The 12,314-nt window shown below is 40.3% G+C and overlaps 2 protein-coding genes across 2 annotated transcripts; both read left to right on the top strand.

The window, feature by feature from the left end:
- Positions 1-1,893: 1,893 nt before the first annotated feature.
- Positions 1,894-3,934, top strand: LOC115586119 (E3 ubiquitin-protein ligase TRIM39-like; the record flags this gene model as incomplete). Its single annotated transcript, XM_030424897.1, has 1 exon — positions 1,894-3,934. A coding segment is annotated over one exon (1,626 nt), but the record flags the coding sequence as incomplete, so codon positions are not given.
- A 5,793-nt stretch (positions 3,935-9,727) lies between these two features.
- LOC115586118 (E3 ubiquitin-protein ligase TRIM39-like) lies at positions 9,728-12,005 on the top strand. Its single transcript, XM_030424896.1, has one exon. The coding sequence runs from the start codon at positions 9,728-9,730 to the stop codon at positions 11,372-11,374; it is 1,647 nt and encodes a 548-aa protein (XP_030280756.1). The 3' UTR covers positions 11,375-12,005.
- The last annotated feature ends 309 nt before the right edge of the window (positions 12,006-12,314 follow it).

Genomic DNA, 12,314 nt, shown 5'->3' with positions numbered 1-12,314 from the left:
ACCCAGGCGTGTGGGCAGCAGTTTAGCCAAACTGTCTTCATCATAATTAGGAGTAGCCTCCACTGCAACTTCAAAACGTCTGCACCATCTTGAAAAGTCCTCTTGTCCATCACCCATGAAAATATGTGGAAAATCTCCTTTACAGTACTGTGACATGGCATGGGATGAGACAGGGTGAAAGGGCAGTTCGTTCCAACTGTTATTGTGACTGGCCATGGTTAATCACAGATATGGCTCGACTGTAACAGTCCATGGATAGTTAAAAATGAGCGCCTGTAACTCAACAGTTTTAGCCGCGGTGAGCTAGCAAGTCCATAATCCAGAGTAGCATGAACAACTGCACCATGAGGCGGTCCATCGGCGCTCCCCCGGCGACACGAAGAGGCGCGAAGAGAAAAAAAAAAATGTTGAGAGCAGGTGCAGCCACAGCGCAGGTCTCTGGTACTTACAGGACGTTATCTTGATAATCCCCGGCAAAACTCAAATCTCCACAAACCCGCTGCCACCAGTGTAACGCGGCCTTCGGTATGGACCGACGTTAATAATCCATTTCGAGGTATGGGTGAAGAGAAAACACGGGGCGACTTCTTCTATGCTCACTCGACCACTTTAATGACCGTAAACAGTGTAGGACAACCCAGAACTTTACGATGTGCCACATTACCTCTTTTCTTACACTGTATCATTTCGCCAATCCTCAACATCACTACTACATTAAACAGTTCCTAATCTGAATGAAGAAACAGAACATAAAAACAAACAAGTAGATTTACACAAAAATAAATCTCATCTTACACAACCATCCCCACCCCTCTCAGTCATTGTTTAGCTTGTTGTATCAGCATGGTTGTTTGAAATTAGCATAGATGAAAAGACTCACATTTTATGTAAGAACCAACTCTTTAAAGTAATACAAGTTACCTAATTCAAACTTCAACAGTATCAGTACTGATCAAAATATAGACTAGGTCCAAAAATGACTTTGTTGCATGGACATGTATGTTTTGTCTGTAAACTCTGCACACTTCTTCTCACAGCCATGCAAATTCATACTGCAAGATCAGGGAGGGAGTGGTTATACATGAAATTGATGACATGACTCTGATGTTATCCCTTATCTTTATTACATCCATCCCCGGTCTCCTCTCAGTAGTTAAAAAACCTTGAACTTAAAACCCTGTCCTTGCTTCTTTAATGTGTCTGCAGCTACATGCTGTGTGACTTTGTCCAGCTGAAAATATTCTCTGTGTTTCAGAAATCTGTATTAACACAAAACCTGAACACTACACAGACAGAAAGTTCCACTCAGGGCTCAAATATAAATAATTGAAGAACTATTTCAGCCAATGATAACTGAGTAATTAAGCTGTTATTAAATAAACAACATATGATCACTGCAACGTAAACAAAATAGTGGATAAGGAGATTTGGTTTGTGTTCTTACACTTGAATTGAAACTTCAACATAAAACAAATTGTGAAAGTGAGTTTGACTGCATTAAAATCAATATTAACATCCACAGTAACACCACCTCCTACTCCTGCTTCTCTGTTTCTATATTTTCTGTCTTTAGCTTGTCTTAATTTTATCTACTTTTGTTCCATGAACACGTGGAGGTTAAAGTTTCCTCATGTTTTAATGATAACACTGAGCATCAAACTTACACATTCAGACGCAAACTCATTGGCAATCGCAGCACTAATTTGAGTTGCACAAACTTCTGAGTAACTCTGTACCTCAGTTGGGTGTAGTACAACAACAGAACTTAATATTACTCACCTTATAGTGCTATATACATAGTTTATGAAACATTTAATCAAGAGATATCTAATTAGTTTTCTTTTTCTCACTTTTAATCCTCAGACTGTAAACATGTCTGCTGCCAGCTGTCTGCTGACTGAAGATCAGTTTCTGTGCTCCATCTGTCTGGATGTGTTCACTGATCCAGTCACCATACCATGTGGACACAACTTCTGTAAAACCTGCATTACTAAACAATGGGATAAAAATGTTAGGTGTCAGTGTCCCAACTGTAAAAAGATTTTCAACACCAGACCTGAACTGCAGGTCAACACGTTCATCTCTGAGATGGCTGCTCAGTTCAGACAGTCAGCTCAACAGAGAGCCAGCAGCAGCAGCTCAGAGCAACAAGTTTCCAAACCAGGAGAAGTTCCCTGTGACGTCTGCACTGGAACCAAACTGAAGGCCCTGAAGTCCTGCCTGGTGTGTCTGGTCTCCTACTGTGAGACTCACCTGGAGCCTCATCTGACAATGTCAGGCCTGAAAAGACATCAGCTTATCGACCCTGTGGAGAACCTGGAAGGCAGGATGTGTACGAAGCACGATAAACTGCTGGAGCTGTTCTGTAAGACCGACCAGATGTGTGTCTGCATGCTCTGCACTGTTTTGGATCACAAGACACATGATGTTGTTCCTCTGAAAGAAGAATATGAAGGAAAGAAGGCCGAGCTGGGGAAGAGAGACGCTGAAATTCAGCAGATGATCCAGAAGAGACGACTGAAGATTCAGGAGATGAAGTGCTCAGTGGAGCTCAGTAAGAAAGATGCAGACAGAGAGATAGCAGCTGGTGTTCAGGTCTTCAGCGCTCTGAAGGAGTCTGTTGAGAGAAGCCAGGCCGAGCTCATCAACACCATCAAAGAGAAGCAGAGAGAGACAGAGAAACAGGCTGAAGGCTTCATCAAAGAGCTGGAACAGGAAATCTCTGAGCTGGAGAAGAGAAGCTCTGACGTGAAGCAGCTCTCAAGTTCTAAAGAGAACATCTTCGTCCACTTCCAAGGCTCCCCATCCCTGAACACTGCTCCACCCACCAAGGACTGGACAGGAGTCAGCGTCCATCCACCTTCATATGAGGGGACTGTGGTGAGAGCTGTGAATCAGTTGGAGGAGATGCTCAGTAAACAGATGAAGACGCTGTTTGAGGCCGAGCTGAAGAGGGTCCAGCAGTATGCAGTGGATGTGACACTTGATCCTGATACAGCACATCCCCAACTCATCCTGTCTGATGATAGGAAACACGTTTTCTGCTGTGATGTAAGGAAGAATCTCCCAGACAACCCAGAGAGATTTAATACATGTGCCTGTGTCTTAGCAAAGCAGAGTTTCTCTTCAGGAAGATTTTATTATGAGGTTCAGGTTAAAGAGAAGACTAAGTGGGATTTAGGAGTGGCCAGAGAGTCAATCAACAGGAAGGGACATCTTAAACTATATCCTCAGGATGGTTACTGGACGATATGGTTGAGGAATTCAATTGAGTACAGAGCTGGTGCTGGTCCTTCAGTCCGTCTCTCTCTGAAGTGTCGGCCTGAGAAGGTGGGGGTGTTTGTGGATTATGAGGAGGGTCTGGTCTCCTTTTATGACGTTGATGCTGCAGCTCTTATCTACTCCTTTACTGGCTGCTGCTTCACTCAGAAACTCTACCCATACTTTGGTTCTGGTCGTAATGATGGTGATAAAAACTCTGCTCCTCTGATCATCTCTCCTTTCAATTTTACTGAGTAGAACAAACATTTGATTTTCTGCAGAAAGATTCACATCATTTAATGTTTAATGTTAATAATCTCTAATTTTGTTTTTAAAATGATGAATGGTAAAATATTTGTTCTACTACCTTAATCAGTGAATTTGTTTTTCATTGTTTTCAGCTGCTGATGTTTCTTGTGATGACCAAATCATGTGATTAAAAACACCATCAGCTGTTCTCAGATCAGATCACATGTGAGAGAGGTTGTAGTGTAAGATGATGTTGTGTTATTGAAGGTTTGAGCAGCTGATGTGAACTAAACCTGTCCAACTGGTTTGTAGAGAATAAGTGAGATGTGAGCACGCCCTCTAGTGGAGTTCATATCAAACTGCAGCCTGTGTTCACATGAGGACCTGCTCTTAATAAAGAACTACAGTCTGATGCTGAAGCATACAGAAGAGTATCAGGGCCAGGGGGGAGAAAAAAACATCAGGAGGAAGTTGACATTTTAAGATTAAAGTCGATCATTTGAGGCGACATCTAACAGCGCATATTACTGCCTCTGCAAATGTGTCTTTCAGCTCATAGACACAGTGTTTACAGGGTTTGTACACTTTTTCAGCAATAGCTTTCCATGACTTTTCAAGGACTTCTCCATAATCTTTCATTGAATTTCAAGACCGAAATCGGTGCCTCTAAATCAAACCACAGACACATCTTGATACACTCTGTCATGTTTTAATCACAACACTTACACAGTTATCATGAACAGATGAACCATCAGACCTCTCTCCATCACAGAGTGCAAGAGAAATGGAGAACTTTAGAGCTAGGAATACCATCTCCTGATTTCCCAAATCAAAGTATCTACACTATAAAGCCAAAAGTATTTGCTCTACTGCCTTGACTCGCATATGAACTTAACATCCCATTCTTAATCAATAGGGTTTGATATGACGTCGGTCCACCCTTTGCAGCTATAACAGCTTCAACTCTTCTTTCCACAAGGTTTAGGAGTGTGTTTATGTGAATTTGTGACCATTCTTTCAGAAGCACATTTGTGAGGTCACACATTAATGTTGGATGGGAAGGCCTGGCCCTCAGTCTCTGCACGGTTCATAAAGATATGGAGAGAGTTTGGTGTGGATGAACTTGACTGGTCTGCACAGAGTCCTGACCTCAACCCGATAGAACACCTGTGGGATGAATTAGAGCGGAGACTGAGAGCCAGGCCTTCCCGTCCAACATCAGTGTGTGACCTCACAAATGCACTTCTGGAAGAATAGTCAAAACTCCCCAAAACACACTCCTAAACCTTGTGGAAGGCGTTCCCAGAAGAGTTGAAGCTGTTATAGCTGCAAAAGGTGAACCGACGTCATATTAAACCCTATTGATTAAGAATGGGAGTTAAGGCAGATGAGCGAATACTTTTGGCAATATGTTGTATGTTGTATCAACATATAAAAATAGATACAAATTCAGTGCACTTGCATTCTTATTAAAACATAAATAAAAATTATTCAAAAATAAATTTCCTCTTAAAACTTAAAGTGTGCAAAATCTTGAACTTAATGTAGAATGAATCTTTGTTGTGATGTCATACGTGTATTCACTTCTCTGAAAAATAACTCGGGCTGTTACGATACACCAAACTCACGATTGGGTTTGTATCACGATTTTTGACCCACGGTTCGATACAAACCTCGATTTGTTTTTTTTTTTATTAAACATTTCATTTATGTAACACTTCAATAACTTCTGTATATGATACTTGTCTGATAGTATCAGAGGTGCAGTATAGGCGTGGAGGACGTTTCTATCTGATGGTCTGTTAGCTGCACAGGTCCCTCACTTAACTTAATAAAGAGAAATGTCCCACAAAGAATTGTTACAGAACCAAACTAAGGTAAGGTAGTAACTGTACCTGTCCTCGGCAAAGAGCACACAAATACAGCAGCTGTACGTGGAGAAGCGTCTGTCCTCCCGACCGTCCTACCGCCTCTTCACCACATTTCTACCCGAAAAACAGCGTCTGTCACCGGCAAAAAACCTCTTTAACTCACCGAGTGTTTATGATGAAAAAAAATTTCCGCAACGGTCAGTCTGAGAGCCGAGTCACATGACAACAGCTTCAATGAGCAGCTTCAGTTTGTAACGCGCCACATTGGATAGTTGGTAATGGTAACGGCGTTGTAACAGTGGAAATAGTAATTAGTTAGATTACCCGTTACTGAAAAGAGTAACGCCCTTGGTAACACCGTTTATTCTGATGCCGTTATTCCCAACACTGCACATAACATAAAATAAAATATAAAAATTTTACTCTTCAAACAAGAGCTTGAACATCAATCTGGAAAATAACAAGGCTCACATGAAAGGCTAAGCTGCTAAGCTTTCTGCAGGATCTCACATCACTCAAACCACCCGCACATTAGCGGATCGTTGGAAGGCACTAACAAACAAAACCACTGGTTGTTAAAACTACACTTTCCTGGCATTTTGTCATCGAATACAGCATCTCAAAATCCATGTGCGGAGGGTCGTTGAGCATGCCAGTGATCCACTTGTTTCCGCTAAAGTGAACAGCCACATCACCGATATAGCGTGAAGTTGCACTTCCGTGTCAACTTAAATTTTAAATTACCTCATTTTATTTATGTTTCACACATCCTAAATATTATCCACGCCATATTTCCATGAATTTTCCAAAACTTTACAGGAAATGTTATTTTTTATTAACTTTTCAAGGACCTAGAAGATGCATTTTCAATTTCCAATACTTTTCCAGGTTTTTCATGACCGTACGAACCCTGGAAACAGGGACGTGCACATGATTATAGAGGGGCAGGTGCTCAAATTCAGAAAAGGGCAGTATGTGTGTGTGCTATGCGCGCAGAAAAAAATTTCAGCCCTTAATAGCACAATATGTAAATTGATTAATGTAAAATTAATAAACAAAATACTTATAGAAAGCTAAACTCTTAACTGTGTATCCTGTGTAGCTGTGACTGATATGTAACTGCCATTTCATTTGTGTCAACAAATTATCGTCAACATGAGTTTATTCACATTATCATAATACTGAGGTTTAGAAGACATGCAATTCAGCTGTGGTTCTTAAACAGCAATGCAACACTGGTTTATTATCAGCTATTTATTGGATGGCAAGTGCAAACTAGAAACACAGGCTACACATCTAAACATGTGACAGAACCAAGAAATAACTACTGTGACTGTTACAGGAACAGCATGTTTAAAACAGCAAAGTCACAGTAAACTCAATATCTGGAAGAAGTTTAAGATTTGTGGCAGATAAACAGCCGACACAGACAGCTGTCAGATTATTCTTAACTCTCATTAACCAGCAGTTAGTTTAACAAGCACACATGGGCGCTTTTCTGAAATATGACTCATATTTAAGCACGTTGAATAAGTAGAAGGTGACTTGTTAGCCCCCACAAGGAAGTTATGTTAATGGATTTATAACTCACAAAGGTTCAAGTCGCTCCACTGTCACGTCTCATCTACGTGCCTGGTGGAGTTCTGATGAGGCAGCGGCTTCTCTCTCTCTCTCTCTCTCTCTCTCTCTCTCTCTCTCTATTCAATTCAATTCAATTCAATTCAATTCGCTTTATTTGCATGAATGTCACAGAGACTATATTGCTAAAGCATAAAGAGTCAATTAAACAGGACAAAAATACACTTCACAAGTTAATATATACATATATAAATAGAGTAAAATTTAAGAACAATAAAATAAGAAAATAATTGTGTGTGTTCGTGTTTCTCTCTCTGTGTGTGTGTGTGTAAAATAATAAACAATAATAAAATAATAAGTTAGAATGAATAATGATAGTATCAATAAACAGAAATAAGTGAGTCTTACAGTCTTACATTGAAACATTTCTTAATGTGCGACATGCAGTGACGTATTCTCCTGCTAGTTCTACAGCAGAGCTGTCTTCTCCCAGAACGATTGGGATTCATTTGTCTCGTTGGAGGGTGAGGAAGTCGGGGATTTTTTCTTTAAATTTGGGAAATAATTCTTCTCTAATTTCTTTGTATTTGGGACATTTTGTGAGAAAGTGAGTTTCTGTCTCTACTTCTGCAGTGTCACAGTGGATACAGGTTCTTTTTGATCTTTCTAGCCATTCTCTTTTATGGCGACCAGTTTCAATGGCAAGTTTATGGTCACTGAGTCTATATTTTTTAAGGGTTTGTCTTTTTTTTATTTGTTTTTATTTGGGTTAAATATTGGGCCAATTGGAATTCTCTGTCCAGTACATTATAACATTCTAATTTATTAATTGTTTGAGTTTCTGTTTTCCATTGTTGGCAATATTTTTGTTTATTATCTTTGTCGATTTGTTTTATTTGTGAGTATGGAATTATTTTTGTAGTGTCATTTTGACTTGTCAATCTGATTTCCTCATTTGTCCCATTCCAGGTATTATTATCTGGGTTCAGACAGCCCTGCTGCTCCAAGTATGCTCTGTGCTGGTACGAGTTTACATCAGACTCTATCAAGTGCTTCCAAAATTTAATAGTTTCCTTTTTGAATTTAATTAAGAGGGGGAACTGGCCCAGCTCTGCTCTGCAGCCGTGGTTCGGGCAGTTTCTGTGGACTCTGAGGATGTTTTTGCAGAATTCAAGATGCACTTTTTCAGCAGGGTTTGAGTCCCAGTGCTCTTGTTTAATTAACGGGCCCCAAACTTCACTTCCATATAGGAGGATTGGTTCTCTCTCTGTGTTCAAAATAAGAGCTTTACATTGCACCCCATTGGAGTTTAGAACAGGGTTCTTAGCGAGGGGGCTTTTAATTTGAAAGTAGCGACCGTTCATAGAAAGAGACAGAGAAGAGCCGCAGCGGACAGAGAAGCGGCTTTATAGGCTCAACACACTCACACATGACACCATATTACGTACGAAATGCGTACAGTAGATAACAGTGGCGTTTTTATACCGCCGTTTTTTGACATCCCTTTGCACAACAGGAATTTATTTATTCATTAAAAACACACAAAAAGGGCACTTTATAATACGAGGCAAGCAGCCCTTGGGCCTTATGTGTGCACGTGCCTGCCTGTAAACACTTATATCGTGATACATTTTTCAGCCATATCGCCCAGCTCTACTGTGGATTTTCCCAGTGGTGGAAATAAATAAAGGCTGACTACTCTCTAATAGAGGAGCTTTGTATAAAATACACAATTAAAATTTCATTAAAGAGTTCTTTTCTTATGTTGTCTATTTGTGATCATATGTTCTGTTGGCTGCTGTAAACTTCCATTGTAGAAAAAAAGAAGAATAAACTAAAATGCAATTCACTTCTTGTTTCAAATCTGTGTCAAGGTTGTTTCACAGTGAGACAATAAAACCACAGAGCTGCTCTGAGAGGAGGAGCAGCTGAGAGAGAAAAAACTACAAGTCACATTTCCTCAAAAATGAAAGTGAAAGTTTGAGTGACAGCAGATCTGCAGTCCAGACGAGTCTCTGTGTTTCTCTCTGAAGAAAACTTTCTCAACACAACAGCAGAATCTCTGACAATCACTGGTGAGTACACGGCCAATTTCAACATGTACATTTAGTCAGAACTACAAAACAGGTTGAAATCAAACCACAGTGACTGAACTCTGGATAAAGTTAGATAGCACACAGTCACAGCTAGCTTTAGCTTCAGCTAATTTACCCACTTTGACTGATCTGTCTCCTGATATTAAAACATCATGCTTGATACCTGATATTAATTGAGTTTGTTAAACCACATACCTTTACTGTAAAGCACAGCAGCTCAATCCAACCATAACAAAGACAAACACAGATAAACTAGTCTGCTAAAGGCTAACTAGCCTAGCTCAGAGCACAGTGTCTCATGTTATCTGACAGTGTATTTTATTGCCTTTACAAGCACAAAATGGCTGTTTTACAACGTCTATAATTGTTAAACACTTAAGTAAGAAGCCTCAAAATTTGAACCCTGTTCTTTCAGCTTAACTGTTTCTGCTCTGTGTCTTTGTACAGCTGATAATATTTACTGCGTTTCAGAAACCGGTATTACCTGTAACACAAAACCTGAACTGTACTCAGACAGGAAGTTCCACTCAGAGGTGTATCCAGGACACATTTTTACCCGTCAGAGTTCATCATGACTCCTTATATTCCACTAGTAATAGTTTATTGAATACCTAATCAAGAGATTTGTAATTACAGTTTTCTTTTCTCACTTTTCACCCTCAGACTGTAAACATGTCTGCTGCCAGCTGTCTGCTGACTGAAGATCAGTTTCTGTGCTCCATCTGTCTGGATGTGTTCACTGATCCAGTCAGCACACCATGTGGACACAACTTCTGTAAAACCTGCATCACTCAACACTGGGATAAAAATGTCAAGTGTCAGTGTCCCAACTGTAAAAAGACTTTCAACACCAGACCTGAACTGCAGGTCAACACGTTCATCTCTGAGATGGCTGCTCAGTTCAGACAGTCAGCTCAACAGAAAGCCAGCAGCAGCAGCTTAGAGCAACAAGTTTCCAAACCAGGAGAAGTTCCCTGTGACGTCTGCACTGTAACCAAACTGAAGGCCCTGAAGTCCTGCCTGGTGTGTCTGGCCTCCTACTGTGAGACTCACCTGGAGCCTCATCTGACAATGTCAGGCCTGAAAAGACATCAGCTGATCGACCCTGTGGAGAACCTGGAAGACAGGATGTGTACGAAGCACGATAAACTGCTGGAGCTGTTCTGTAAGACCGACCAGATATGTGTCTGCATACTCTGCACCTATTCAGACCACCAGACACATGATGTTGTTCCTCTGAAAGAAGAATATGAAGGAAAGAAGGCCGAGCTGGGGAAGAGAGACGCTGAAGTTCAGCAGATGATCCAGAAGAGACGACTGAAGATTCAGGAGATGAAGCGCTCAGTGGAGCTCAGTAAGAAAGATGCAGACAGAGAGATAGCAGCTGGTGTTCAGGTCTTCAGCGCTCTGAAGGAGTCTGTTGAGAGAAGCCAGGCCGAGCTCATCGACACCATCAAAGAGAAGCAGAGAGAGACAGAGAAACAGGCTGAAGGCTTCATCAAAGAGCTGGAACAGGAAATCTCTGAGCTGGAGAAGAGAAGCTCTGAGGTGGAGCAGCTCTCAAGTTCTAAAGAGAAACTTGTTGATTTCTTCCAAAGCTTCCCATCACTGAACGCTGCTCCACCCACCAAGGACTGGACAGGAGTCAGCGTCCGTCCACCTTCATATGAGGGGACTGTGGTGAGAGCTGTGAATCAGCTGGAGGAGACGCTCAGTAAACAGATGAAGAAGCTGCTTGAGGCCGAGCTGAAGAGGGTCCAGCAGTATGCAGTGGATGTGACACTCGATCCTGATACAGCACATCCCAACCTCATCCTGTCTGATGATGGAAAACAAGTATATGACAGTGATGTTAAGAAGAATCTTCCAGACAACCCAGAGAGATTTGATTACTGTCGCTGCGTCTTATCAAAGCAGAGTTTCTCTTCAGGAAGATTTTATTATGAGGTTCAAGTTAAAGAGAAGACTGACTGGACTTTAGGAGTGGTCAGAGAGTCGATCAACAGGAAGGGAGAAATCACACTGAATCCTCAGAATGGTTACTGGACGATATGGTTGAGAAATGAAAATGAGTACAAAGCTCTTGCTGGCCCTCCAGTCCGTCTCTCTCTGAAGTGTCGGCCTGAGAAGGTGGGGGTGTTTGTGGATTATGAGGAGGGTCTGGTCTCCTTTTATGACGTTGATGCTGCAGCTCTTATCTACTCCTTTACTGGCTGCTGCTTCACTCAGAAACTCTACCCATACTTCTGTCCGTGTCTTAATGATGGTGGTAAAAACTCTGCTCCTCTGATCATCTCTCCTGTCAATCACACTGAGTAGAACAAACATGATTTTCTACAGAATGATTCACATCATCTAATGTAATAAATGTATATTTACTGATTATATTTGGTTTTTCAGATTCTGATGAAGCATTTTTTTCTGTCAATGTTTTTGTTTTTTAATGTGTCACACTGACTCTGATTGATATGATGTAACGTTTTTATATTTTTCTAAGAACTGTTAAATCATCAGAAAGAAAGTATTAAAAAATAATCAGCATTTTAGATTCATTGACTATTTTACTCCTTCATAAATTACTAAAGAACATTTTATGTATGTCTTATTTTGTTGTAAAAATGTAAAACATTTTTGTGCTTTCATCAAAAAAAGCATTTTTATTGTTTTCAGCTGATGAAAAAATCTGCTCAACTCTTTGGAGAGCAGCAGTGAAGTGCAGAGGGATCAGCTGGATCACAGTCTGTTTAGTGTTTGATTCAGTAACCGACTGTCTGAAGTGGGTTTTTATCATTTTCAGATTCAATGATGTAATGACCCTCACTTCTTTTTTAAGTTACTTGGTTTTAAAAGTCATTGCTGCACCACTTTATATTAGACAACAGAGAAGCAACATTTAATGAATACTTCTAAAATTAAGGAAGCAGAAGTCCGACCTCTTTCTTTTTGTCTCATGGAACTTTTTTTTTTTCTTCAGAAAAAATTTTGTATGGTAGTGAATGGAAGAAAAACAAATACTATTTACATCCACTATGAATTTTGACATGAACTACAAATATAATGTTTGTCAAAATAAAAATGTTTTATCAACTTGAGAAAGTCGCAGTCTGTCATGAAAATACCTAAATATAAGACCGTGAAGACGCATAACTACAGTTGTCGATACAAACAGATTTATCATCATATTCATCTCTCTTAGTATCAATTCTGCACCAAGTTGGAGGCCATTTCAATGTTGGTGATGTCTGTTGAGTGAAACGAT

The sequence above is a fragment of the Sparus aurata genome, chromosome 8 (assembly GCF_900880675.1).
Source record: "Sparus aurata chromosome 8, fSpaAur1.1, whole genome shotgun sequence".
In the NCBI taxonomy this organism is placed as follows: domain Eukaryota; kingdom Metazoa; phylum Chordata; class Actinopteri; order Spariformes; family Sparidae; genus Sparus; species Sparus aurata.
Note: the sequence above shows the minus strand (reverse complement) of the source record. Positions and strands in the feature narration are given on the sequence as shown.

Excerpts from the sequence above, each read along its gene's own strand:
- LOC115586118 (XM_030424896.1), top strand. The coding sequence starts at position 9,728 with ATGTCTGCTGCCAGCTGTCTGCTGACTGAAGATCAGTTTCTGTGCTCC.